The sequence below is a fragment of the Podarcis melisellensis genome (assembly GCF_964234715.1).
Source record: "Podarcis melisellensis genome assembly, chromosome: 2".
Taxonomy (NCBI): Eukaryota; Metazoa; Chordata; class Lepidosauria; order Squamata; family Lacertidae; genus Podarcis; species Podarcis melisellensis.
This window is the reverse complement of record NC_138529.1, coordinates 123,994,062-124,021,923: the sequence shown is the minus strand read 5'-3', so window position 1 is coordinate 124,021,923 and position 27,862 is coordinate 123,994,062. Positions and strand designations below refer to the sequence as shown.

General features: G+C 46.7%; 1 protein-coding gene across 1 annotated transcript in view; it reads right to left on the bottom strand.

Moving 5' to 3' along the window:
• Positions 1-17,593: 17,593 nt before the first annotated feature.
• LOC309361494 (uncharacterized protein) overlaps positions 17,594-27,862 on the bottom strand; it is a gene marked incomplete at its 3' end in the record, with an annotated part of 81,197 nt that continues 70,928 nt past the window's right edge. Inside the window, exon 2 of the mRNA XM_081896566.1 lies at positions 17,594-19,161. Coding sequence (XP_081752692.1) covers positions 17,594-19,051 — 1,458 coding nt within the window. The 5' untranslated portion in view covers positions 19,052-19,161. The remainder of the gene's footprint in view (positions 19,162-27,862) is intronic.

Sequence of the window (27,862 nt, the reverse complement as noted above, 5' to 3'; positions counted from 1 at the left end):
GTAGCTGGCAAGGAAAATTGACCACCTGAGGACGCGAGGAGACAGCACTTGGGGGGTCTGCTTTTCGGGGGCAAACAAGCCAAGCAACGGCTTGTGGTCAGTCACCACGGTGAAGGGCCGCCCGTACAAGAAATCATGGACTTTTTTTACTCCCTTCACGATTGCCAGACCCTCCTTGTCGATTTGCGAGTAGTTCCGCTCGGTTTCGTTGAGTGTCTGGGAAAAGTATGCTACCGGTACCTCTCTTCCATCCGGGAGTTGGTGTCCCAGGACAGGGCCAATGCCATAGGGTGAGGCGTCGCATGCTAGCACAACTGGCAGCCTCTCGTCGAAGTGTGCCAAGACCGAGTTTGAGACAAGCAAGTCCTTGACTGCCTGGAATGCGGCCTCCTGGCGCTGGCCCCACACCCAAGGAGCCCGCTTGTCCAGGAGTCTGTGTAGGGGCTCCGCTACCGCCGTCTTGTGGGGAAGGAAGGAATGGTAAAAGTTCAATAGTCCCAAGAAGGCCTGAAGTTCAGTCTTGTTCTTGGGCGCTGGAGCATCACAAATGGCCCGTACCTTGTCCCCAGTTGGGTGGACCACTTCTGCATCCACCATAAATCCCAGAAAGTCCACCTGAGGCACTCCTAGAAGACATTTTTCCCGCTTCACCTTGAGACCCGCCGTCTGAAAACGGTGCAGAACGGTGCGGAGGCGGTCCTCAAACTCCTCGGGTGTGGGCCCGGCAATCAACACATCATCGAAGAAGGGGGTGACACCAGGAATCCCTTTAAGGAGAGAGTCCATTAGATTCTGGAACATGCCTGGTGCCACGCTGACCCCGAATTGCAGCCGCTTTACCCTGAACGCTCCTCTGTGCGTCACAATCGTCTGTGCCTCTGCTGTAGCCTCATCTACTGGCAGCTGTTGATATGCTTGGGCCAAGACCAGCTTGCCAAAAATTTTCGACCCAGCCAGGGTGGCAAGGACATGGCTGACCACTGGCACTGGGTATGCATGGGCCGTGAGGGCCTTGTTTATGGTACATTTGTAGTCTGCGCAGATGCGGACCGAACCATTAGGCTTGACGGGTGTGACGATTGGGGTTTCCCAGGGGGCATTAGGCACCGGCTCCAGCACTCCTTGCTCCATGAGTCGGTCCAATTCCTCATCTATACGGGGTTTCAGGGCGAACGGGACCCGGCGGGCCTTGAGCCTGACCGGTCGTACTGCAGGGTCAAGCTGTAGAGCAATGGGGGGGCCGTATACCATCCCAATTTCCCATCGAAAACCCCCGGAAATTCCTTGCATATGGCGTCCACATCCACTTGTAAGCTCATGTGGTTCACCCCGGTGATGGCTAGCCCCAGTGGTCCAAACCATGCCAATCCCAGTAAGCTAATGTAGGGGCCCTTGACCACAAGCAAGTCCAGTTGCCGCGTCCGCCCTTGGTATTGCACCCTGAAGGTCCCCACCCCCATTGTGGGGACCTTATGTTTCTGGAAGTCCCGGAGGGTGAATGGGGCCGGTCTGAGTTTGGGACCCCCAGTAGGGCACAGTTTCCTTAAGGTCCTTGCCAAGATTATGGATAGAGTTGAACCCGTGTCAAGCTCCATGCGGCATGGGGCCCCCTCTATCCGTACCTCTACATAAATTTTCTCTACGTTGGGGTGGGGCAACTGGTATACCTGGACGTCCGTGAGCTCCGTTGAGTTGCCTTGGTGCGTTGGGCCCCAGGACCTGGGGCTCTTGGATTGGTCATCTGATGCCTGGTGTCGGGTGGGCCGAGCCCGACACACCCGGGCGATGTGTCCCAATTTTCTGCACTGCCTGCACTCTGCGTTGCGGAAACGACAGGTCCTCCTCTCGTGACTTTCTCCACAGCTTGCACAGTTCCCTCCTTCTCGTCAAGGCAGCTGTGGTATGTGGGCTGCTTGAGTGCGCTGCTGTACTCGGTGCACCTCCTCCCTGTCGGATCCTGAGTTGTTGGTGAGGTCTTCGTGGTGGACCCTCGGTTGGGACGGCTGGCTCGGCCGTGCCTCTTGCGTCGACCTCTCGGCAGCTTCCGTTGCCAGGGCCTCCTCCAGAGCGACCTGGAAAGTTAGGTTCTTCTTAGCGTAGAGGCGTCGTTGCAGCTTCTCATCCTTCAGGCCACCAACGAGGCGGTCACGAAGCATGTTCTCCAGCTCTGAGAAGTTGCAGAACCGGGCAGCTTGGCAGAGAGAGGTCACAAACCCAGTTATGGTTTCCCCAGGGGCTTGCCGCTTTGCGTAGAAGGCATTTCGACGAGCCACCACTGAGGGCTGTGGCGAAAAGTGCTCCTTCAGCTGTTCCATTATGGTTTTGTATGGAACAGTGGCGACGTCTTCAGGTGCAAGGAGAGCCCGGGCGATTTCAAACGTCTCCTCTCCGCAGACGCTGAAGAATATTGCCCTCTTCTTGGCGTCTTATTCATCGGTGATCCCTTTGGCTTCTAGGAGGAAGGTGAAACGGGAGGCGTACGCTTCCCAGTCTCCAGATGCTGGGTTGAACGGCGAGAAGCTGCTGTCGGTTGCCATTCTGAGTTCCTTGGGTCCCGGAGCTGAAGCCTGGATACACGATGCGAGGCAGCGGTGCGGCAGGTGGCGGTGCTGCGGTGCTATGTGTGGCAGTCAGCTCAGCGGGATCCCACCTTCGTCGCCAGCGAAATATACTCAGAGTCGCAAAGTGATTTCATGCTCTTTATTTAGCTCATAGTGGTGAGGAGGAATGAATGAATGTCCCCTCAGAGTATCTGCTTTATATACATTATTTACACAATGAGCTGCACATGATTGGCTAATTCTGGGATTCTACTGTAAGCCAATCAGGTTGTGGATTCACTTCTATCTGGAGCATGATTGGGTGGTTCCTGCTAACCAATCATACTGCTGCATTGTTCTAGGACCAATCAGACTGCTGCCTTTTGGAGCCTATTGTTCTAGGACCAATCAGACTGCTGCCTTTTGGAGCCTATTGTTCTAGGACCAATCAGACTGCTGCAGTTTGGATCCTATTCGACTCAGTACATAACAAAAGGCAAGACTGAAATGCAAAGGTTTCCCCCCATTCGTAGCAAAGAGCTCTTCCGCCGCCCCTCCTCTCCAGATCCAGCGCTCCCCCCTTCCTCCCCCCTTGGAAGCCAGAGCCAGAGCATCGCCCCCTCTCATGGGAGTCTCTTCTCCTGCCAAGCAGCTCTTGCTGGCAAAGGTTTAGTCAGAATCGCCTTTCTTGCAGCTTGAAGCCATGGGTTCGAGTCCTACCCTACAGCCTAGAATAGAGTTCTCTTTCTTTGTTGCTGCATCACCCTGTGGACTCAGGTTAAGCTAGTGGTCCACCGAGACCCCTGGATGCTCCTCACGTGTACTGCTAGTCAGCCAGGTGTCCCCCATCCTCTATTTGTGCAGGTGGGTCTCCCTGCCTAAGTGCAGAGCCTGACGTTTGTCCCTGTTGAAGTTCATTCTGTTACTCATTCTGTTCTGCAAGGACGTCCCCCAGCGGAGCTGCTATTCCTCTTACAGGAAATCTCAGGGGAGCCTCAATAGCGCAAGTTGCACCCAAATTCTCGGTCCTGGTCCTCCCGAGTGGTGGCTCTATGGCTGGGCAGGATCTGTCCCGCCTCAGACTGCAGGGGAGGCAGCTGGCAGGATGGACCGCTCCCCAATGCACTCCTTCTCCCAAGGGAGGAGGGTCCTGGCTGGACATCTCCTCCCCCCTGACTTGCTCTGCTTCCCCACGTGGTGGAATCCATGTGTCCCAGAACAGAGGGTCTTCCTTGCAGGCTGAAGTGGTGCTGTCCAGATACAGGCTAAACCCCTGGGGGTGTGGAGGAGGCAGAGACCTTGGGCCTCTCCCTCCCTTCCCCACCCCCTGTGAACCATGGGTTCAGCCGTTCCTGGAAAGAGCCCTGGAAACTGGCCCCCCCAGGTCCACGTGCCCCTATGACCTTCAAAGGAAGCTGCCTCAATGCTCAGAGGTGGCTCCTCCCTCCAGGCAGCGTGTGGATTTGTAGAAAGTTGACCCTTAAGTCTGGGACCTGCCAAACCCACACTATAGACATCCACAGGGTTTCTCCCCTATGTGCGTTATCTTGGGGATAATGTGATAGGAGCTTCCAGTGAAGCATTTAACACACACTTAGGCTACCTCCTAAGGTACTGTGGGTAAAAGCCTCAGCGCCTAGGGCTTGCCGATCGAAAGGTCGGCGGTTCGAATCCCCGTGGCGGGGTGCGCTCCCGTTGCTCGGTCCCAGCGCCTGCCAACCTAGCAGTTCAAAAGCACCCTTGGGTGCAAGTAGATAAATAGGGACCGCTTTCTAGCGGGAAGGTAAACGGGGTCTCCGTGTGCAGCTCTGGCTCGCCAGAGCAGCGATGTCACGCTGGCCACGTGACCCGGAAGTGTCTTTGGACAGCGCTGGCCCCTGGCCTCTTGAGTGAGATGGGCGCACAACCCCAGAGTCTGGCAAGACTGGCCCGTACGGGCAGGGGTACCTTTACCTTTTTACCTTTAGGCTACCTCCCCATTGCATGGAGGTCTCTCTGGCACTGCCCACTCTCTGCTCTGCCACATTCCCTCCTCATGCACGATTTGCAGCTAGGAGGCCAGTCCTTCCTAGTTATGCCGCTAAACAGATCTGCCCCCCCGAGATAATGTTTTATAATGTTTCCCTCTTCACATAGCTAAGAACGAGGAGGTGTTGTGACACAATTTATTTGTAACATATAAACAATAGCACTTCCAGTCTGGAGCCGCCATGGCAAACAGCAGATCCCATGATAGTGGACATGCAGATAATTAAGGAGGATTGGAGAGTTATTATCCTTGGAAGCCCCCCCCCCCGGGTCGAGGGGGTGAGTTCTCACTCGCAGATCGTCCAATACCTGTCGCTTCACTCTAAGATGCGGGGCAGGGGATGCTGAGTGCATGGCACTGCACTTATCGGTAACTCTCCAACGTAGTCACCATGAGCGGCGGTTCCTCTGTTTTTTAAGATAGATATGAATTTGGACTTTAAAAACAGACATGCTCTGGAAGAAGGAGACAAGATAACCTGCTGATTGAATCAGCCACTGAGTGCGAGGGTCTCGATCTGGAGAGGACTGTCGTCGTAACCGGATTGGAAGGTGGGTGAAGGGAAGCCCTTGTTGGAAAACGCTCTGGGCTATCTGCAGCCCCCCTTCCGGATCTCCCTCCGAGCGTCCTCCGGTGAGCATAGCTCTGGAAAAGGCACCCCCTTCTTCTCCAGGGTGCTCCAGTGACATAAACCATCTTGATTTATGCACACTAGCCTTCTGGCTTAACTCAGCAAAAGAAAGAAGCATCGTAGTTCTAAACTACTATTTATTTACATAATATTTACATACATATGCATAATGGCATCCGTTCTCATCAGCTCCAAGAACAAAACAGAATGACATAAAAGTGACAGAAGTTTCACAGTCTCACACCGGAAGGGAGATAAGACAGTCTTCCTTTCTCACGCTCCACTCAGACAGGCGTGTGAAATATATCAAACATAAAATCAGCACTGGGGAGCATGAAATCCTAACAGCCTTTGTTCTTTCTCTATACATGCACAACAATGTTTTATGATGTGGCAATCCTTCACTCAAGAAAGAAAAATAATTCCTAATGGAATATAATTATTAATGGATGGTAATTAGTAATGGAAAGCTGGAAGTCAGCCCTTGTTCTTGTGGTTGAGTCGTTTAGTCGTGTCCGCCTCTTCGTGACCCCCTGGACCAAGCACGCCAGGCACTCCTATCTTCCACTGCCTCCCGCAGTTTAGTCACACTCATGCTGGTAGCTTCGAGAACATTAATTCAAAAGCATCAATTCTTCAGCAATCAGCCTTCTTTACGGTCCACCTCTCACTTCCATATATCACTACTGGGAAAGGCAAAATGCCAATGAAAGATGGCAGAGTCGATTGCACAGTAAGAATCAAGTTCTCGGAGTGGGGTTGGGGTGGGGAATACCGGAAATAATAGATTACAACAGGAAGAGAAAGACCAACCTTAAAAGATATTCCACACAGAAAGTTTGCCCTCTGGCAAATTGAAAGATATGGAATAGCTAAATACGAACCAAGTCGCTACATCAGTGGCTGCCAAGATAAAGGAACAACATTGGAACGGAACTATTTTAATTAAAAAATAATGGAAGCAGGAGAAGGAACAACCAGAGCATCTCCCCAAGACCACAACATGGGACGTCATCCAAAAATGCTTAATTTGGAATAGAATAATTGGCTTTTTTAATTGTATTATGAATTGGTATTGTATTAATGTGACTTATATTGGATTATTATTAATAAAAAAACTAATAAAATTATTATAACAACAATATATGAGGATTTGGATATTAGCAGTATGTATAAGACACTTCTACTCTTTTTGTGTCTTTTATTATTATTAATAAAAAATACATTGGGTATACAATATTCAATAATATACATATTCAATAATAACATATTCAGCTCAACCATATGTACAATTCTATATACCTTAACACTCCTCCCTCCACAAGGTTTATTTAACTTTTAACATTTTAATTGCCCCAAATTGTTCAAACCTACCCAAATCAGTATCTTCTCAAACCAATCCTCCTCTTTCTCACTGACCTTAAGCCCTTTCACTCTGTGTATAAGATGCTTTTCGTCTTTTGGTGTCTTTGTTGTTCCATCAATGGAAGTTATGATGCTGTTCCTATAATACTAATCCCACCAACCCTGCTCCCAAACTACCACCACAACTCCTAACACCAACATTTCCAACTCTCTCCACCAAGGCCCCAAAATCAGCTGGCTCTCAGCCCATCATCACTCACCCCAGCACCCCAGATTCTCCCCCTCCCTATCTAACATTATATTATATCTGCTATTATACTTGTATAGACAGGTCTTTAAAGAAATGAAGGTCATGTCTCACAACTTTATATACAAATACCTGAACTTCACATGCACTCCATGCATTTAAGACTGATTTCCCATTATCTGAGTTCATTGATGGGAAGGAAAGTGAGCACTCATAGAAATACGTCAAACACTCCATACATCTAAAGGTTTTCTTCTTCCCTTTGAGAATCTGTAGAGGTTTCTTAAGCATCCCATTCTAACTGATGCAGCGCTCTGGGACTTCCAGGTTGTCGCATCGGAGTTCAGTCGCCTGCCATGCACCCTCCGCAGCAGATCAGGTCCTGTGGTCAACTGGTCCCCAACCATTAGCCCCTCCCTCACCTGTCTTTGCTCTCCGGCCAGACCAGGTTTCTGGAGCAAGGCTGGCAGACCCTTTGACCTTTTCAGAAACAGGACGAAACAGAACTGGTAAGGCTGCCACCACTCCCTTGTCCCAGGGTTTCCTTAAGCCACAGCTCAAGGGAGACGGCCGTGCTTCTTTGTTACCGGTTAACCCCAAACTACAAGTTGCTTCCACAAGCTTGCAGGCAGAAATTCTTTAGTAAAGCGCAACCAAGAAGCTAGGCGTTGGATTTAGCTATTCCCCCGGATAGGCACACACAATTCAAGAGAAAGTTTCTTGCTTAAAATTTATTTTAAAACACAAAGAACATGCTAAAAAGCAGGCACATCTTTTGGTAGATTACAAGTAAAGAGAAAATAAAAATGTTGCAAAATATAGCTAGCTAATACTCACTTCTACACTCTAAGGCAAAGATAGGATAGTTCAGAGTCCTTCAGAAATCCGCATTCAGAGGTCTTAGAAAATCTTCATCACAAAAGAACGGCTGCTTAGGTGGAACATCAGCAGCAGCCGGACGATTTTGCGGTCTGCAGAGCGCACCTTCCCAGCCATTCTCAAGATCTTCTATCCCTAATTTGCACGTGGAATCAGATCCCCCAGGCCCAATCACCACTCTTGGTTACATTTGAATTCTCCAATGACCAGCTTGTGGGCTAATAATTTTAACTTCTGACAGCTGGGCCAATTAAGACTCCAGAGCCTAGATCAAAGATGTTTCCTCCCTTTCTTGGCGCTTAGGCAGATGCACCTCCTTTGGGCAATTAACAGGAAGATAACATCACCGGCTGGATATACATAACTTCCCTCACAGGTGTCAACCCTTCACATTATCCAGAGAATTCCTCTCCCATAGTAAACCTTTCACGCCCTTGGAGCCAACGGGTCTATGGGTTAAAGCAACAGGACCTACTTCCCATAATTCTTGCTGGTTTCCCACAAGGCCTCACTCTCCGCTTGACCAAAGTACTAACTTTACTACAGGTGCCCTGGGGGTGGGAGAGAGAGAGTGGGTATAGCCCCCCCATAAGGCTCTGGGGTTACTGGAACATCGGAGCACTCTGCCAAAAGTGGAAAGCTATAAAAATGTTGGGTGTTAACAAGAACTTAACTATGGGCCAGATGAGGAAGACACCCTCAACCAAAGTAGAGAAGGAGAAACAAGAGGAGAAAGAAAGAAAAAACCGACTTGATGGAGATTCTTGCTTTCAGAGTGAAATCAGCTTATGCAAAAGCAAATAAACTACCAGGAGTTTGATTGATTTTATGAAACTCAAGATCAAGAACTCCAAACACACTACCAGAAAAACTGATTACAATGCTCAAAATTGCTGAAGAAAAGAACCAGCTATAAGTTTCTGGCTGATACGCTCAAGAAGAATTCAATTCCCTTTAGTTGAGAATTCCTGGAAGGGATTTTTTTTATGTACATAGGGAAGAAACAAAGATGGCAAGGGCCAATAAAAGAAGAGGCATTCTAAGGATCTAGAAATATGGTCAAAATTGAAGTTATCACTGCTGGGCCGAATTGCTGCGATAAAGATGAATGTATTGCCTAGGATGTTGTTTCTGTTTCAAACATTGCAAATTTTGGACAAGATGGACTGTTTCAAGAAATGGCAGAGAGATATCTCTAGATTTGTCTGGCAGGGCAAAAAGCCTAGAATAAAATTTAAGATATTAACAGATGCTAAAGAAAGAGGTGGATTTGCCCTGCCAGACCTAAAACTTTATTATGAATCAGCCGCATTTTGCTGGCTGAAGGATTGGCTGCTTCTTGAAAACACGGACATCTTGGACTTAGAAGGTTTCAATAATGTTTTTGGATGGCATGCATATTTGTGGTATGATAAGGTCAAAGCACATAAAGCTTTTAAAAACCATATTGTCAGGAAAGCATTGTTCAATGTCTGGATGAGATATAAGGATTTGCTTGAAAGTAAAACACCAAGGTGGCTGTCACCAATGGAGGCTAAGGCTCAGAAAAAACTTAATATGGAGACAAATTGGCCAAAATATTGGGAAATTTTGGAACAAGTTGGAGATAGTTTAAAGCTGCAGAGCTTTGACAGTTTAAAAACTAAGGTACGAGACTGGCTTCACTATTATCAAATAAGGGAGGTTTATAACTTGGATAAGAAAAATCAAAATTGGAAACAGAATTGTTAGAACCTAAAACTAAGAATTTATCAAGAATGTATAACTTGCTGTTGAAATGGAATACTCAAGATGAAATGGTTAAATCTGTCATGATTAAATGGGCACAAGATTTTGGACACAACATTATGATGGCTGACTGGGAAAAGTTATGGACCACAGGTATTAAGTTTACAGCTTGTAATGCCTTAAGAGAGAATATAATGAAAATGATTTATAGGTGGTACTTGACCCCAGTCAAGCTGGCAAAAATTTACCATTTGTCCGATAATAAATGTTGGAAATGTAAGGAGATTGAGGGCACATTTTTTCACCTTTGGTGGACATGCCCCAGGATTAAGGCCTTCTGGGAGATGATTTATAATGAAATGAAAAAGGTATTTAAATATACCTTCCAAAAGAAACCAGAGGCCTTTTTCCTGGGCATGGTCAGCCAATTGGTGTGAAGGGAAGATAGAACTTTTTTTATGTATGCCACAACAGCAGCAAGAATACTCATCGCAAAGTATTGGAAGACACAAGAACTACCCACCTAAGAAGAATGGCAGACGAAAGTGATGGACTATATGGAACTGGCTGAGATGACTGGCAGAATCCGGGACCAAGGAGAAGAGTCGGTGGAAGAAGATTGGAAAAAAATTAAAGTATATCTTCCAAAATATTGTAAAATTAAGGACTGTTAGAAAGATGTTGGAAAAAGAAAATTAGGTGGTTTTGGTGGAAATGATATAAAGGATTTAATGAAAATGAGTTGATGAAATTGATGAAAGAGAGGACATTAAATCATAATATATTAAATTAAACTAAATTACTTAAATGACAATAAGGTTGGATGGTATGATGGGATAATGAGCTGCTTGTGCGTAAAAGCTTGATCCCGCTGGGGTTTGGCTGGTCATCCAAACCCAGGCACTAACGGAGCCCCCCAAAGCATGACTCCGCTAGTCGCTGGTAGAATCTGACAGTGGGCGTCTACGGAACTTACGCCAACATAAAAGTTGTTTGACAGACATGCGCCTTCGTGACTCTCTGCGCGACAGTTTCCGGCGAAGGGATGGAGTTCCTAAGGGGGTCTAGTTACCTCTTCACTGTTTCCACTGGAAGTATCCCAGAGCCCTTCCTCCGCAATGACTCTGGCACTCCCCCTGCTGGTTCCCTCCGCTGCTGCAGAGTCTCTCCTATTCTGCTGGAGCCTATCCACCACTTGTTCCTCGGATGACAGTTCCCTGACATCCACCTCCCCCCCAGGGCCCCCTTCACACCCCCCACCTCCTCTCCCACTGGCGGTGAGGGCGGAAAGCCCCTGAAGGAGCTCTCCTCGTCGTCCGAGGATTCAAACACTTCTAGCCATGGCGTACCGTCTCTCTCCCCGTCTTCCTCTTCTTCGTCGGAGTCGGCTTCCTCATCCACCCCTGACTCTGGGAACCCTTCAAACTCTCCTTCCTCATCGGTGGTCCCAAAGTGTTCCCTTCTAAATCGTGCCACGGGTTGCGTTTTTTTTGGGAAACGCTGGTGAAATGTTTCTATTAAAACCTCGTCCTTGACTACCTCTGCTGGTACCCAAGTGTTTTCCGACTCTACCTCCCCCTCCCATTCTACCAGATATTCCACCTGATTCCCCTTCCACCTGGAATCAATGATTCCTGCCACGTTCATGTCGCGTTCTCTCTCTTCTATCACGGGCGTTTGGGTGGCCTCTCTCTCACGCTCCCCCCACTCCCGTCCCTCTCGGTACGGCGACAGTAATGACCTGTGAAATACTGGGTGTAATTTCATGTGACTGGGGAGTCTGAGTTTGAATGCTACTGGATTGACCTGCTGTATGACCTCAAAGGGTCCCAATCTTTTGGGTCTCAACTTCTTACTCCCCCCTTTGAACGGTAGACCTTGGGTTGACAACCACACCCGGTCTCCCACCCTTATGGTTTCACCTTCCCTCCTATTTCTGTCTGCTTGTTTCTTATATTCTTCCTTGGCTCTCTCTAAGTTAAGTTGGAGCTGACGGTGAATCGCTTCCATCTCTTCAAAAAAAAATTCCGCCGCCGGCACGCTCCACCTCTCCCCTCCCTCTCCTGGGAATGCCCGGGGATGGCACCCATAGTTTGCCAGGAAAGGACTCATCCCCGTGGACACATTCTCCGCGTTGTTGTAGGCAAATTCGGCCAGCGGTACCTTATCTACCCAATCATTTTCTCTGTCCTTTACATAACACCTCAGGTATTGTTGTAAAATCCCGTTTGCCCTTTCCGCTTGCCCATTAGTTTCTGGGTGTCGGGCAGTGGAGAAATTGAGTTCTACTTGCAGTAAGCTCATAAGTTTCCTCCAGAACCTGGAAGTAAATTGTTTGCCTCTGTCACTGACCACCCTCAAGGGGGCACCATGCAACCTGAAAATATGCTCTACAAACAACTTGGCGGTCTCCTCCGCTGTAACCGCATGTGAACAGGCTATAAAATGACACATTTTGGTTAATAGATCTACCACCACCATGACAGCTGTTTTGCCTTTGGATTTTGGCAGGTCCGTCATAAAATCTATGGATACTGCCTCCCATGGCCTCTCTGGCGTGGGTAAAGGTTGTAATAGCCCCGCTGGCGCCACCCTCTCTCCTTTTGCTCGCTGGCACCTGTCGCAACCCCTGACATATTCCCGCACGTCCTCCCTCACCTTGGGCCACCAAAACTCCCTGGTAACCAACCACATGGTTTTGTGCTGTCCAAAATGTCCCGCTGTGGGGCTGTCATGCAACTGCTTGAGTACTCTGCCCCTCAGTTCCCCATCTGGTATGTACAGTGCCCCTTTGTAATACAACGCCCCGTTCTTTTCTTCAAACCCCCCTGTGTTCTCTTCTGTCCTCCTGAGTTCTCTGAGCTTCTCTTGGGCGTATTCATCGTTCTCCGTCCCTTCCATCAGTTCCCTTTGCCCCACCAATGCCGCCCCACACACCCAGCGGTCTTCAGAGATTACATGCCTTGCCTCAGGCGCTCCCTCCCCCTCCAAGTACTCAGGTTTCCTGGAAAGGGCATCCGCTCTCACGTTCTCTGAGCCTGGCACGTAACGAATCTCAAAGTGGAACTTGGAGAACTCCTGAGCCCATCGCACTTGTCTCTGGTTCAGCACTCGAGCTGTTCTCCAATATTCCAGATTTTTGTGGTCAGTTCGGACTTGAACCTTATGTTGCGCCCCAATCAGCAAGTGCCGCCACTTCCGGAATGCTTCATGAATGGCGAGCAGTTCTCTGTCATACACTGTGTAGTTCCTCTCAGATTTGTTCAATTTCCGCGAAAAGAATGCACACGGTCTCCATTCAGACGTATCCTTTCCCGGCTGGAGAAGCACGGCCCCCACCGCTCGGTCTGACGCGTCAGTCTCCACTCTCATTGGTTGTTGTAGATCCACGTGCAGAAGCTGCTCTTCCGACGCGAACGCCTGCTTTAGGCGTTCGAACGCCTGCTGCGCTTCTTCCGTCCAAACAAATTTCTTTTTGCTACTAAGACAATCCGTGATGGGCGCAGTCAAATGGGCAAAGTTTTTGATGAACTTCCTATAGAAGTTTCCGAAGCCCAGGAACCTTTGCACGTCCTTCTTGGTCTTTGGTGTTTTCCATTCCAGTACCGCTTGAACCTTGCTGGGATCCATGGCCAATCCCTTGTCAGACAACCGGTACCCCAGGAATTCCACCTCCCTGGTATGAAACTGACACTTCTCCAGTTTCACCCACAGCCGGTTTTCTCTAAGTTTGCTCAGTACCTCTCTTACATCTCGCACATGCTGCTCATTCTCTGAGTACACCAGGATGTCATCTAAGAACGCTACGCAGTTCTTGTAGAGCAATGGCCCCAGGACGTGATTCATGAATGATTGAAAACAGGCGGAGCCTCCTTGTAATCCGAAGGGCATAACGAGGTACTCAAAAGCCCCCAAGGGGGTGAACATAGTGGTCTTCCACTCATCCCCCTTCCTCACACGTATCAAGTTATATGCCCCCCTAAGGTCCAGCTTGGTAAAAATTTTCCCTTTTCTCACCTGTGTCAGAATGTCATCAATTCTAGGCATAGGAAAAGTCACTGGTTCTGACACTGCATTCAGGGACCTGAAATCACACACAAGTCTGGGCTTGCCCGTGTGTTTCTTGTCCACAAAGAACACTGGACTGCCCCCCACCGCTCGTGACTCTCTGATGAAACCTCGCTTAAGATTCTTGTCAATGAACTCCCTTAACTCCTGCATCTCACTGTCTGACATTGCATACAGCTTGCCCACTGGCAATTGTGCTCCTGGGAGTAAGGTAATTTGACAGTCAAAGGGTCTGTGCGGGGGCAGTTTATCTGCTTCTTTTTCGCTGAATACGTCAATCAAGTCAGTGTATTGTGGTGGCACCTTCCCCTTGTCCATCACTTCCATCCCTGCTAGAGTGGCCCTGGCACCTGCCTGAGCCTCTCCCTCCTTGCAGTGTTCTAGGCAATGTGCTGATCCAAAGGAAACCACTCTCTGGTGCCAGCCTACTAGCGGATCGTGTAGTGCCAGCCAACTCATTCCCAAGATAATAGGGGCTCCTCCCAAGGTGGCTACGTTAAACGCAATCAGTTCTGTGTGCCGTGCCACCCTCATTATCATTGGTACAGTCTGTTGGCTCACTTCTCCTCCCAACAGCTCCCTCCCATCAATCGTGGTAACCTGCAAAGGCTTACTTAATGGGATAGTCTGTATCTGATGTTCCGCTGCAAACTCCTTACTCATGAAATTACATGAGCTACCTGAGTCCAATAGCGCTTTTATCTTTAGTGGGTGTCCGTTTGCCAGTTCCAGCAACACCTCTATCACAAGCGCTGGTCTTGGAGGTTCCGGCCCTGGCCTGGCTGCTGTGCCCTGATGTTGGCAACCAGGCGTTGGCTTTTACTTGTTCCTTCATTTCTCCCTCCTCCTTCCCCCCAACAGTTCCTGCCATCCCTTGCCATTCCTTCCTTTGCGGACAGACTCTGGCAAAGTGACCTGGCTGTTGGCAGAGATAGCATCTCTTGCCGCTCTTTCCCTCCTTCTTCCGCTCTTCCTTGGTGTTTGAAACTGCGCGCGCGCGCGCTGTTCCCAGTTCCATCGGCTCTGCTGGCGGGAAAGGCTGCTCCGGAATCTCTGGAATGCGGAAATCCTTCCAACGTTCCCCCTTTTCTTCCCGCTTTTCCATAGCTCTAGCTTCCTGGCGTGATCCTATGGACAGCGCTGCTTTAGTCAGCTGATCCATAGACTCCGCCCTAGGTGCCCGGGAAAGTTCATCCTTCACTACCGGAGACAGACCTTCTTCAAACATCATTGAAATAGGTTCACTAGCAAGGTCCCACCCCAGTCTGTGAATCAGCATGGTGAACTCAGTCCAGTACTCACGTACAGATCGGCTCCCTTGTTTACATGCCATTAACTTCCTGCGCACCACCCCCTGCTCAATCTCGCTGGAAAACATCAAGTCCATGGCGCGAAAAAACTTCATTGTGTCCTTTAAGATTTCATTATTGGCTGCCATCAGGGGCCGAACCCAGTCCCTCGCCCCTCCCTCTAGATGGCCAATCACGTACGCCACTCTAGAGTTCTCATCGGGGAAGTCATCAAACAGTAGATTGCATCTCTGTCCTAAAGGCTTGATAGTTCCTGGGATCCCCCCCAAATTTCTGCACCAATCCAGGCACCCTTCTGGCAAGTGGGGTGGTTTTCCCCTTATCTGCATCTTGAGCCCTCCTCTCCTCGAGCCTCGCCGTTTGCAGTGCGAGCTGGACCTCCAACGCCCTATACCTTTCTTCCAGGCTTGGACCTGCTCCCGCTCCTGCTCCTCCGGTTCCGGCTGGTTCGCTCATGATGCCCTCTGCTTGCACAAGCTGCTTTCGGAGACTGTCAGATTGCTATGATGGGATAATGAGCTGCTTGTGCATAAAAGCTTGATCCCGCTGGGGTTTGGCTGGTCATCCAAACCCAGGCACTAACGGAGCCCCCCAAAGCATGACTCCGCTAGTCGCTGGTAGAATCTGACAGTGGGCGTCTACGGAACTTACGCCAACATAAAAGTTGTTTGACAGACATGCGCCTTCGTGACTCTCTGCGTGACAGTTTCCGGCGAAGGGATGGAGTTCCTAAGGGGGGTCTAGTTACCTCTTCACTGTTTCCACTGGAAGTATCCCAGAGCCCTTCCTCCGCAATGACTCTGGCACTCCCCCTGCTGGTTGCCTCCGCTGCTGCAGAGTCTCTCCTATTCTGCTGGAGCCTATCCACCACTTGTTCCTCGGATGACAGTTCCCTGACAGATGGATTTGCTGAAAAAAAACGATTTGAACTAGAATACAAAATTGGGAGGTGTGAGGAGGTCGAGGAAATAAGTAAAGGAAGAAAGTAATGTAAAGGTTTATTCTGTTTTTTTCTTCTATTTTTGTTTGTTTAAGTGAATGTATTGTTATCCTATTTTTCTTTTCTTTTCCTTTTTTGTATTTTGTATTGCTTATATTTTTTCTGCTTTTTGTAACCTTTAAACTCTGAATAAATATTATTTTTTTTAAAAAAGCAGAGGCATTCTAGAGGAAATATATTTTAAAAAAGAGCTGGGAGATGGCTGCATCAGTAGACGAGCTGGAGGAGGGAGATAGCTGATAAGGGGAAAGGGGACTTAAAACTGTTTAAAGGATTCAATGATGGATTTAAAATTGTTTTCATTGAATGTGAATGGTTTGAACAACAAAACCAAATGAAATAAAATTACACATATTACACATAACAACAAAAATGATTATTGGTAAATAAAGGACTAGGACAGGAATTCATATAAACGACAGCAGCAAGAGTACTTTATGCACAAAAATGGCCAAGAGACAGCTACACTTGATCCAGAGAGCGGCAGTTAAAAGTGATGGAATATGTCAAATTGGCAAATTTAACTATGAAAATAAGAAATCAAGGCAGAATTTAAAGAGGAGTGGAAACCTTTTGTTGAATATTTAAAGAATTTTTGTAAACATGTACAAACACAGGTAGGAGCTGAATTTGTGGGGGTGGGGGCACTAGGCACAAAGCCCTCCTGTGGGATTCCGGCACTCCTGGACGCCGTCCCTGATTCGCTCCACTAGTTGCAAGAATCTTCAAAAGAAACAATTTGGACAAGATAAATTGCACATACTTCAAGGAAAAAGGGGGAGTAAAGACTGCTGACAGAAGAGATCTCTGATAACAAGACAAGAATAAAATATGAGAAGATACGTCAAGATACGGTACAACAAATGACTGAGGGGGGGAAACCTGCCTTTCCTTTTTTTTATGTGAGTAAACAAGAATCCCCTCCCCTAATGAGTCAGAAATTAAGGACTTAAGCTGTGGATTTAAGACTGTGTGGAGATAAACTTTCGAACCAAAGCAATGTTTCAAGACGAAGCTGGAAAGCTAAGAGTTTTGGAATGACGCAGTTAAAAATGCCGTCGCCATTTTGGGAGGCATTGTTGGAGCTCTTGGGTCTGGGAGGAGAAAGAGAGAAATCAACTTCTTGGTGGGACTTAAGAGCGACAAATGCCTAATTTATGATGGAAAGAGCGATGTTATCTATGAAGGAGATATATGGAAACCATCTGGGCTTAGTTTGGAGAAATGGGAAATCCACACAGGATTATTATATTTGCTTATCGGCTTAAGGAGACTAACAGAAGAGATCGTAAAGGAAAAAGAGAAATTATATGAACAAGATATGATGTGGAAACACAAAGATAAAACTGGATAGAATTATGAACTTTGTCTGGACTCATTGGGACTGATTTGGACATTAACGCAGTAAGAAGAAGATGATCTGAATCCCCCTTTGGATCTTGAAGTATGGGTTCCCCCAACAAAATTTAAAAATTTGGCTTTGTAATTTGGAATTTATGTGATGTGATTTAATTTGATGTGATTGGCCAGTTAATAAAAAATATTTTAAAAAAACAAAAACAAAGAAGGAGACTCCACCACACTCCGTGGCAGCAAATTCCACTGTCGAACAGCTCTTACTGTGAGGAAGTTCTTCCTAATGTTTAGGTGGAATCTTCTTTCTTGTAGTTTGGATCCATTGCTCCATGTCCGCTTCTCTGGAGCAGCAGAAATGGTTTCTCCCCTGTGTGACTCCATTGATGAACTCTAAGGTGTCCACTAGTAGTGAAGCTCTTTCCAAATTCCATGCATTTAAATTATTTCTCCCCCGTGTGACTCTGTTGATGAATTCTAAGGTGTCCACTCTGACTGAAGCTCTTTCCACACTCCATGCATTTAAATGGTTTCTTCCCTGTGTGACTCCGTTGATGAATTCTAAGGTGTCCACTCTGACTGAAGCTCTTTCCACACTCCATGCATTTAAATGGTTTCTTCCCTGTGTGACTCCGTTGATGAATTCTAAGGTCTCCACTCTGACTGAAGCTCTTTCCACACTCCATGCATTTAAATGGTTTCTCCCCCGTGTGAGTCCGTTGATGAATTCTAAGTTTTCCACTCTCAGTGAAGCTCTTTCCACACTCCATGCATTTAAAAGGTTTCTCCCCAGTGTGACTCCGTTGATGAATTCTAAGGCTTCCGCTAGTAGTGAAGCTCTTTCCACACTCCATACATTCAAATGGTTTCTCCCCCGTGTGAGTCCGTTGATGAATTCTAAGGTCTCCACTCTGACTGAAACTCTTTCCACACTCCATGCATTTAAATGGTTTCTCCCCTGTGTGAGTTCGTTGATGTTTTCTAAGGCTTCCACTCTGACTGAAGCTCTTTCCACACTCCATGCATTTAAATGGTTTCTCCCCTGTGTGACTCCATTGATGAATTCTAAGTTTTCCACTCTCAGTGAAGCTCTTTCCACACTCCATGCATTTAAATGGTTTCTCCCCCGTGTGAGTTCGTTGATGAATTCTAAGTTTTCCACTCTCAGTGAAGCTCTTTCCACACTCCATGCATTTAAATGGTTTCTCCCCCGTGTGAGTTCGTTGATGTTTTCTAAGGCTTCCACTCTGACTGAAGCTCTTTCCACACTCCATGCATTTAAATGATTTCTCCCCTGTGTGACTCCGTTGATGAATTCTAAGGTGTCCACTCTCAGTGAAGCTCTTTCCACACTCCATGCATTTAAAAGGTTTCTCCCCAGTGTGACTCCGTTGATGAATTCTAAGGTGTCCACTCTGACTGAAGCTCTTTCCACACTCCATGCATTTAAATGATTTCTCCCCTGTGTGACTCCGTTGATGAATTCTAAGTTTTCCACTCTCAGTGAAGCTCTTTCCACACTCCATGCATTTAAAAGGTTTCTCCCCAGTGTGACTCCGTTGATGAATTATAAGGTGTCCACTCTGACTGAAGCTCTTTCCACACTCCAAGCATTTAAATGGTTTCTTCCCCGTGTGAATCCGTTGATGAATTCTAAGGTGTCCACTCTGACTGAAGCTCTTTCCACAGTCCATGCATTTAAATGGTTTCTCCCCAGTGTGAGTCCGTTGATGAATTCTAAGGTCTCCACTCTGACTGAAGCTCTTTCCACACTCCATGCAATTAAATGGTTTCTCCCCTGTGTGAGTCCATTGATGTTTTCTAAGTTTTCCACTGTCAGTGAAGCTCCTTCCACACTCCATACTTTCACACTGTTTATGTTCTCTCTTTTCACACTCCATTTATTTAAATGGTTTCTTCGTTAGTTCCATTGGACATGGCCCACCAGAATTCTGACTGCCTTCTCCATTGTCTTCTTTCGATGGGGTGGGGAGAAAATCCTATTTGTTTTCTAGGAAGAGAACAAAGTACTATTACAATTAGCACCTGCTCTTATTTTAAAGTCTTTTACAATCTCTCCAAATTTTTAGGCAAATGAAATAATGTAAAATAATGGTCATGCATCATCAGCCTTTTATAACCCTTAATTATTGTTAATGAAGCAGTATTATATTAGAATACGGTTGAACTGTGGGCTTTACGTTTGATAAAAAGTGGTTTCTCCCAAGAAAGGGAGCTGCTCTATGTTCCATGAACCTGGCCAATATTCATCAGGGTCCTAAGTTCATCATGAAGTTCTTCATCCGCTGCACTATAATCCTCCACCCCTTGAGCCACATTTTGTCCCCTTCGACCTCTAGATCTTTATTCATCACCTGCACAGTCCCTTTGGCCTCAGGAGGTCCATACTGACCATTTTGGGAGACCCATATATAAGTTTAGTGACAGGGCTTGGTTCTTGTGGTCGGTTGAAGGAGTGCTCAGTTGGAGAATGTTCTAGGGGTTGGACCTCCATCTCTCAGCCTTGCATTATGGAATGGAGAGAGCTGGAGATGCAGAAGGAAAGCAGCTGGAACCTGACCGCTGGGAAGGCCAGATTGAGACACCCACCCCAATTAGGATTTCTAATTATATGCCACCGGGTCTCGCACTGGCTTATCTTAGCGGAGATTCCCTGTCCAGGCCTCTCTCACTGTTCTTCCTCCTTTGCTCTGGGTGGCCAAGGGCTTCTGGATAATCTAGCTCTGCTCTAACTGGGAATTATTTATTAAATAATAATAATAATAATAATAATAATAATAATAATAATAATAATTTATTTGTACCCCGCCCATCTGGCTGGGTTTCCCCAGCCACTCTGGGCGGCTTCCATAGAAACCAAAAATACATTAAATTGTTATACCTCTCTTCATCTGAATATCACAAGATAAAAATATGTGTGACACTGAAATAATAATAATAATAATAATAATAATAATAATAATAATAATGAAGTGTAAAGAAGTGTAAAGAAGAAACCAATCTTCAAATCAGTTTCATATTCCCTGGCTGTATTTCTCAGCCATGATTGTGACTCAGAATCTTAGCCACAATTTATTCTAGAATATCAACTGGATCTCTTTGTAATAGGAGCCAGACATCCCTGGGATTTCATCCAGACATTCCTTTAGTGTGGGCAGCAGCAGTGGAGGAAGGAAGGAATTAACATTGGGGGCATACCACTTCCTTCTGAAGGTCTTCCCCAGCAGCCAGCAGGGTTGATAAACTGCTCAGTGGGGACACCTTGGCTTTATAGTGTTAGGGTCTGGATACCAATCACAATCCTTTGGAAATGTCTCAAGAACCCTTAAGATGCAGTACCACCAACTCCCAAGTAACATTGAGCCCTAGAGGAACCTTCTGTGCTGAGTTGAGGCACCTCTGGCCCTCCAGATGTGGTTGGACTCAAAGTACCACCTGCCCAAGCAAGGATGGCCCATGGCCAGGGAGGATGGGAGTCTTATCTGGGGGGGGGGGACACTTTCCCCTTCTTCCTCCTCCTCTGAAAATGCGGAATGGGGGAGGTGGGCACATTGACGCAAGGGAACATTGACACACCAATAATATTTCAATATCAAGAAATGATATTTCTGTCTCCCAAATGTGCCTATGCATGTGTGAGTAGAACAGTTGCGACTGTGCTGGCTGCCAGTTAGCCGTTGGCGTTTGAAGAGAATAGGTGTGTTTTTAGCACAACCAACTAAAAATTATGTAAAATGTAAGTGTTCCAACACATTTTTACGTCATTTAGTTAAGATTTAAAAATACCAAAAGAAAGTTATTCCACTCAGTAATCAGGATTACAGGTGATTTTCAAATAAGTTCAGTGGCTTTATTAACAATTGTTAGATTTTTGAAAAATGTCCGTTGGCGCACTTTGATACACTAAGGGTTAGCGCCTCCAGTAATGGCTGAATTCCTCTGATCTAGAGGAACTTGCTTTGTGGAAATCTGGGTCTGGCCACCACGGCAAAGGCGGAGATCCACTAAAAATCACAGGCGGGAGAAGCCTGTGAATGTGGGATTTGGCTGGCACCTTTGCGCCTCCTCTACTCGCGGGGAAACCTGTTTTCAGGGATCCGGAGCGACGTGGGGTGAGTGGCGCGGTGCTTCGAATTGACTGCTTCTTTCACGGAGTGAAGCCGCATTGCTGTTGCCGGAGAGCGCTGACTTTTTCTTGTGGACAATTTGATTCTAAAACAACTACCCGTGAGTAGAACAGAAAATTGGATCTTTAAACGTCTTAATTTGGCACCGAAACGGGGAGGTTTCAAACAGGAAGTCCGCCTCCCCTTTTTGTAAATAGACTGAAGCAAAGGGGCTGCAAGCTAAAGTCTTGGAAAGCCTTCCGTAAAGGATTAAACCTCCATCGGTTAAAATCACTAAACCCCCCCTTGGAAGCAGGAGAAGAGGGGGGAAATTTTGGATCGTGTAAGCCTGCAGGAGAGAGTGAAGAAAGTCAAATTACCACTGCTCTGAACCTGGAAACGGGCTGCTAGTAAGATCGACGTTTTGGAATTGCCCATTGAATGTGAATTGTTCGTTGACAGCTAGTTAAATAAGAGAAATACATTGTTTCCATTGTCTCCCTCTGCGTTTAAAAAGGAGTAAAAGTAACTGAAAATTGAAAGTAACTTTATTGTTTGAACTGTGCTTAAAAGGATTGATTGTTGTTGTTGTTGTTTAGTCGTTTAGTCGTGTCCGACTCTTCGTGACCCCCTGGACCAGAGCACGCCAGACCCTCCTGTCTTCCACTGCCTCCCGCAGTTTGGTCAGACTCATGTTTGTAGCTTCGAAGACACTATCCAACCATCTCGTCCTCTGTCGTCCCCTTCTCCTTGTGCCCTCCATCTTTCCCAGCATCAGGGTCTTTTCCAGGGAGTCTTCTCTTCTCATGAGGTGGCCAAAGTATTGGAGCCTCAGCTTCACGATCTGTCCTTCCAGTGAGCACTCAGGGCTGATTTCCTTAAGAATGGATCGGTTTGTTCTTCTTGCAGTCCATGGGACTCTCAAGAGTCTCCTCCAGCACCATAATTCAAAGGAATCAATTCTTTGGCGATCTGCCTTCTTTATGGTCCAGCTCTCACTTCCATACATCACTACTGGGAAAACCATAGCTTTTACTATACGGACCTTTGTTGGCAAGGTGATGTCTCTACTTCTCAAGATGCTGTCTAGGTTTGTCATTGCTTTCCTCCCAAGAAGCAGGCGTCTCTTAATTTCGTGGCTGCTGTCACCATCTGCAGTGATCATGAAGCCCAAGAAAGTAAAATCTCTCACTGCCTCCATTTCTTCTCCTTCTATTTGCCAGGAGGTGATGGGACCAGTGGCCATGATCTTCGTTTTTTTGATGTTGAGCTTCAGACCATATTTTGCGCTCTCCTCTTTCACCCTCAATAAAAGCTTCTTTAATTCCTCCTCACTTTCTGCCATCAAGGTTGTGTCATCTGCATATCTGAGGTTGTTGATATTTCTTCCGGCAATCTTAATTCCGGCTTCGGATTCATCCAGCCCAGCCTTTCGCATGATGAATTCTGCATATAAGTTAAATAAGCAGGGAGACAATATACAGCCTTGTCGTACTCCTTTCCCAATTTTGAACCAATCAGTTGTTCCATATCCAGTTCTAACTGTAGCTTCTTGTCCCACATAGAGATTTCTCAGGAGACAGATGAGGTGATCTGGCACTCCCATTTCTTTAAGAACTTGCCATAGTTTGCTGTGGTCGACACAGTCAAAGGCTTTTGCATAGTCAATGAAGCAGAAGTAGATGTCTTTTTGGAACTCTCTAGCTTTCTCCATAATCCAGCGCATGTTTGCAATTTGGTCTCTGGTTCTTCTGCCTCTTCTAAATCCAGCTTGCACTTCTGGGAGTTCTCGGTCCACATACTGCTTGAGCCTTCCTTGTAGAATTTTAAGCATAACCTTGCCAGCGTGTGAAATGAGTGAAATTGTGCGGTAGTTGGAGCATTCTTTGGCACTGCCCTTCTTTGGGATTGGGATGTAGACTGATCTTCTCCAATCCTCTGGTCACTGCTGAGTTTTCCAAACTTGCTGGCATATTGAGTGTAGCACCTTAACAGCATCATCTTTTAAAATTTTAAATAGTTCAGCTGGAATACCATCACTTCCACTGGCCTTGTTATTTGCAGTGCTTTCTAAGGCCCATTTAACTTCACTCTCCAGGATGTCTGGCTCAAGGTCAGCAACCCCACTACCTGGGGTATACGAGACATCCATTTCTTTCTGGTATAATTCCTCTGTGTATTCTTGCCACCTCTTCTTTATGTCTTCTGCTTCTGTTAGGTCCTTACCACTTTTGTCCTTTATTATGGTAATCTTTGAACGAAATGTTCCTTTCATATCTCCAATTTTCTTGAACAGATCTCTGGTTCTTCCCATTCTGTTGTTTTCCTCTATTTCTTTGCATTGCTCATTTAAGAAGGCCTTCTTATCTCTCCTTGCTATTTTTTGGAAATCTGCATTCAATTTCCTGTATCTTTCTCTATCTCCCTCACATTTTGCTTGCTTTCTCTCCCCCGCTATTTGTAAGGCCTCGTTGGACAGCCACTTTGCTTTCTTGCATTTCCTTTTCATTGGGATGGTTTTCGTTGCTGCCTCCTGTATAATGTTGCGAGCCTCCATCCATAGTTCTTCAGGCACTCTGTCCAGCAGATCTAAATCCTTAAACCTGTTCCTCACTTCCACTGTGTATTCATAAGGGATTAGATTTAGATTGTATCTTACCGGCCCAATGGTTTTTCCTACTTTCTTCAGTTTAAGCTTGAATTTTGCTATAAGAAGCTGATGATCTGAGCCACAGTCAGCTCCAGGTCTTGTTTTTGCTGACTGTATCGAGCTTCTCCATCTTTGGCTGAAGAGAATATAATCAATCTGATTTCGATGCTGCCCATCTGGTGATGTCCACGTGTAGAGTCGTCTCTTGTGTTGTTGGAAAAGTGTGTTCGTGATGACCAGCTTGTTCTCTTGACAGAACTCTATTAGCCTTTGCCCTGCTTCATTTTGCTCTCCAAGGACAAACTTGCCAGTTGTTCCTTTTATCTCTTGGTTCCCTACTTTAGCATTCCAATCTCCTATAATGAGAAGAACATCCTTCTTTGGTGTCACTTCTATAAGGTGTTGTAAGTCTTCATAGAATTGGTCAATTTCAGTTTCTTCCGCACCAGTAGTTGGTGCATAAACTCGGATTACTGTTATGTTAAAAGGTCTGCCTTGGATTCGTATCGAGATCATTCTATCATTTTTGAGATTGCAACCAAGTACTGCTTTCGCAACTCTTTTGTTGACTATGAGGGCCACTCCATTTCTTTTGCGGGTTTCCTGCCCACAGTAGTAGATAAGATGGTCATCCGAACTAAATTCGCCCATTCCCGTCCATTTTAGCTCACTGATGCCCAGGATGTCAATATTTATTCTTGCCATCTCATTTTTTACCACATCCAACTTACCCAGGTTCATGGTTCTTACATTCCAGGTTCCTATGCAATATTTTTCTTTACAGCATTGGACTTTCCTTTCGCTTCCAGGCATATCCGCAACTGAACGTCCTTTCGGCTTGAGCCCAGCCGCTTCATCAGCTCTGGATCTACTTGTACTTGTCCACCGCTCTTCCCCAGTAGCATGTTGGACGCCTTCCGACCTGAGGGGCTCATCTTCCAGCGTCATAACTTTTATATGCCTGTTGTCTTTGTCCATGGAGTTTTCTTGGCAGGGATACTGGAGTGGCTTGCCGGTTCCTCCTCCAGATGGATCACGTTTGGTCAAAACTCTCCACTATGACCTGTTCATCTTGGGTGCCCTGCTCAGCATAGTTCATAGCTTCTCTGAGTTCTTCAAGCCCCTTCGCCATGGCAAGGCAGTGATCCATGAAGGGGAAAAGGATTGATACAAATCGAAATTGTTTCCCTCTAGAAGAAGCTTTTGAAATTGTTGCATGAGTTGAGCTGGGGGGATCTCCAGCTGCAAGATAAAAAACTGTGAGAATCTGGGACTGACCTTGGATTGTTAAGAATGTTGACAGAAGAAGCCTTAGTGGTTGCATTATGTAAGATAAATGACTCACTGGAACAGCTCCATAAGAAGACGGATGTGATGACTATAAAAATTGATAACTTGGGACAAAAAGTGACTAATTTTGGACAAAAAACATTGCTAGGTGGGAATTTCCCCGAGATCTACTCTTCAGCATCAAAGGAAGGAAAATAAGAACAAGATCAGCAGAAGACAAAGCAAAGTGCATGTATAAATATGAAGAAGACTTGCAGAAGGAACTTGGAAAAGAGTTAAGAGCCTCGGACAGAAGATCACCAGGTTGATGGACTATATGGAATTGACGGAGATGACTGGCAGGGTCCGAGACCAGGGAGAGGAGACGGTGGAAGAAGATTGGGAAAGGTTTAAAGTTTATCTATGGAAATACAGTGGTGCCCCGCAAGACGAATGCCTCGCAAGACGGAAAACTCGCTAGACAAAAGAGTTTTCCGTTTTGAAGGTGCTTCGCAAAACGAATTTCCTTTGGGCTTGCTTCACAAGATGAAAATGTCTTGCGAGTTCCTGTGGGGTTTTTTACTCCCCCCCTTTTTCTAAGCCGCTTATCCGCTAAGCCGTCAATGGGCTTGCTTCGCAAGATGAAAAAAACTGCAAGACAAAGAGACTCGCGGAACTGATTCTTTTCATCTTGCGAGGCACCACTGTAATGTAAAATTAATGAGTGTTAGAAAAATGTTGGAATGAAATTATATGGCTTTAGTAGAAATGTTATAAGGAATTAAGCATAAATAAGTATTTTAGTATTAATGGAAAATAAGGTTAAAATATGTTGAGATAACTATATGACAGAAAATAGAGAAAGATGGAAAGGACTTGCTGAAATAATTTATAGAAATGGGAGGTGAGAGGAGGTCAATGAAACAAGGGAATGAAAGAGAGGGTATTGAGATGGTATGATGTGTGTCCTATGGAGCGAATGCAGGCTTTCGCTGAAGAGCTCTCCAGGCTTCGTGCAAATCTCCGTAAGACGCGGGAGCCCGGCGCTGGACTCCCACGGCTTGCAGAGAGTTGCCTGTTCTGGGGGCTGGGGTCAGGGAAAGCTTGGGCTTCCCCCACCCCAGCCCTGTGCCTGGGGGAAAAAAATAATTTCCCCCCCTTTATTTCCCCCCAAAAAAACTAGGTGCGCCTTATGGGATGGTGCGTCCTATAGGGCAAAAAATAAGGTGATTATCTTATTTTTTAATAAGCATTTTGTTTAAATCACTATTTTTTGACTACCTAATGTGAGTTCTTATACTTTTTAAAGTTTTTCCCATGGGCCTTAGGTTGCCTATGCCTGGGATAGAGGGTTAAATCAGGGCAGGCCAAATGGGACTCAGCTCCGTCCCCTCCTTGCCCCTCCCTGCATCTGCTGCCTGAGGGGGCTGCCTCAGTTTCCCTCACGGTGGAGCAGGCCCTGAGAACAGCCTTCTCGCTGCCATCCAAAATACAGTCATACCTCGGGTTACAGACACTTCGTGTTGTGTGTCTTCGGGTTGTGCACAACGCCGAACCCAGAAGTACCAGAACAGGTTAATTCCAGGTTTCAGCCCTCGCGCATGTGCAGAAACGCTAAATCACGCTTTGTGCATATGCAGAAGCACCGAATTGCAACCCACACATGCGCAGACCCAGCGCTGCGGGTTGTGAATCTGCCTCCCGCACGGATTACGTTCACAACCTGAACATCCACTGCACAGGAAACATGGCACAGAAGACCTTGGAGTCTCACCGTGGAACACAACAACAACAACATCGATTGGTTATGCATCACTTTGGGCTGCCCTGGGCGGTGGCGTAGGGTGTCCCCGTTACAACAGCCCTGCAAAATAGACCAGAGTTGCTACGCGCTTTTGGGACTTGGAAGAGTAACTTACAGCAACCGTAAAGGGCAGACCAGTGTCGTCATTACAGGGGCCTCTTTTAAATAGGGGTGGTGTTTGGGACTTCTGGGTTAGCGCCATCGGCGAATGGCGGAGTTCCTCCGACCGGAGGAACGGGCTCCGTGGAACCTGGGTCCTCCCGCCGCGGCGAAGGCGGGGACCCGCTAGAAACCCCAGGTGGAGGAAGCCTGGGAATGTGGGGTTCGGCAGTGCCCCAGGAGCACCTCCCCTATTCGCGGGGAACCCCATTTTGGGGCTCCGGAGCGAAATAGGGTGAGCAGCGCAGTGCTGCAAACTGATTGCTACTTTCACTGAGGGAAGCTGCATAGCCATTGCCGGAGAGTGCTGACTTCTTCCTGTTGACAATTGGACTTCAAACAAGTACCCGTGAGTAGAAACGGAAAATTGGATCAAGAAATACCCTAATTTGGCATCGAAGCGGGAAGGTTCAAAACAGGAAGTCCGCCTTCCGCTTTTTGTAAATAGTCTGAAGCAAAAATCTTGTAAGCTAATAGCTTGGAAAATTGTTTTGCAAAGGTCGAAATTTCTTTCTTTTGTAACCACCAAAATCCCCAATTTGACCGTTTAAGCCTGCAGGAGAGGGAGTAAAGAAAAATAAGTTTCCACCGTCTCAAACCTGGGAACGGGGGTCAGAGACAGAAATTGTCTGAGACGTCCATTGGCTGCGAATGGAACATTTTGACAGATAGCCAAAAAAGAGAAACAAATTGATTCCAATGT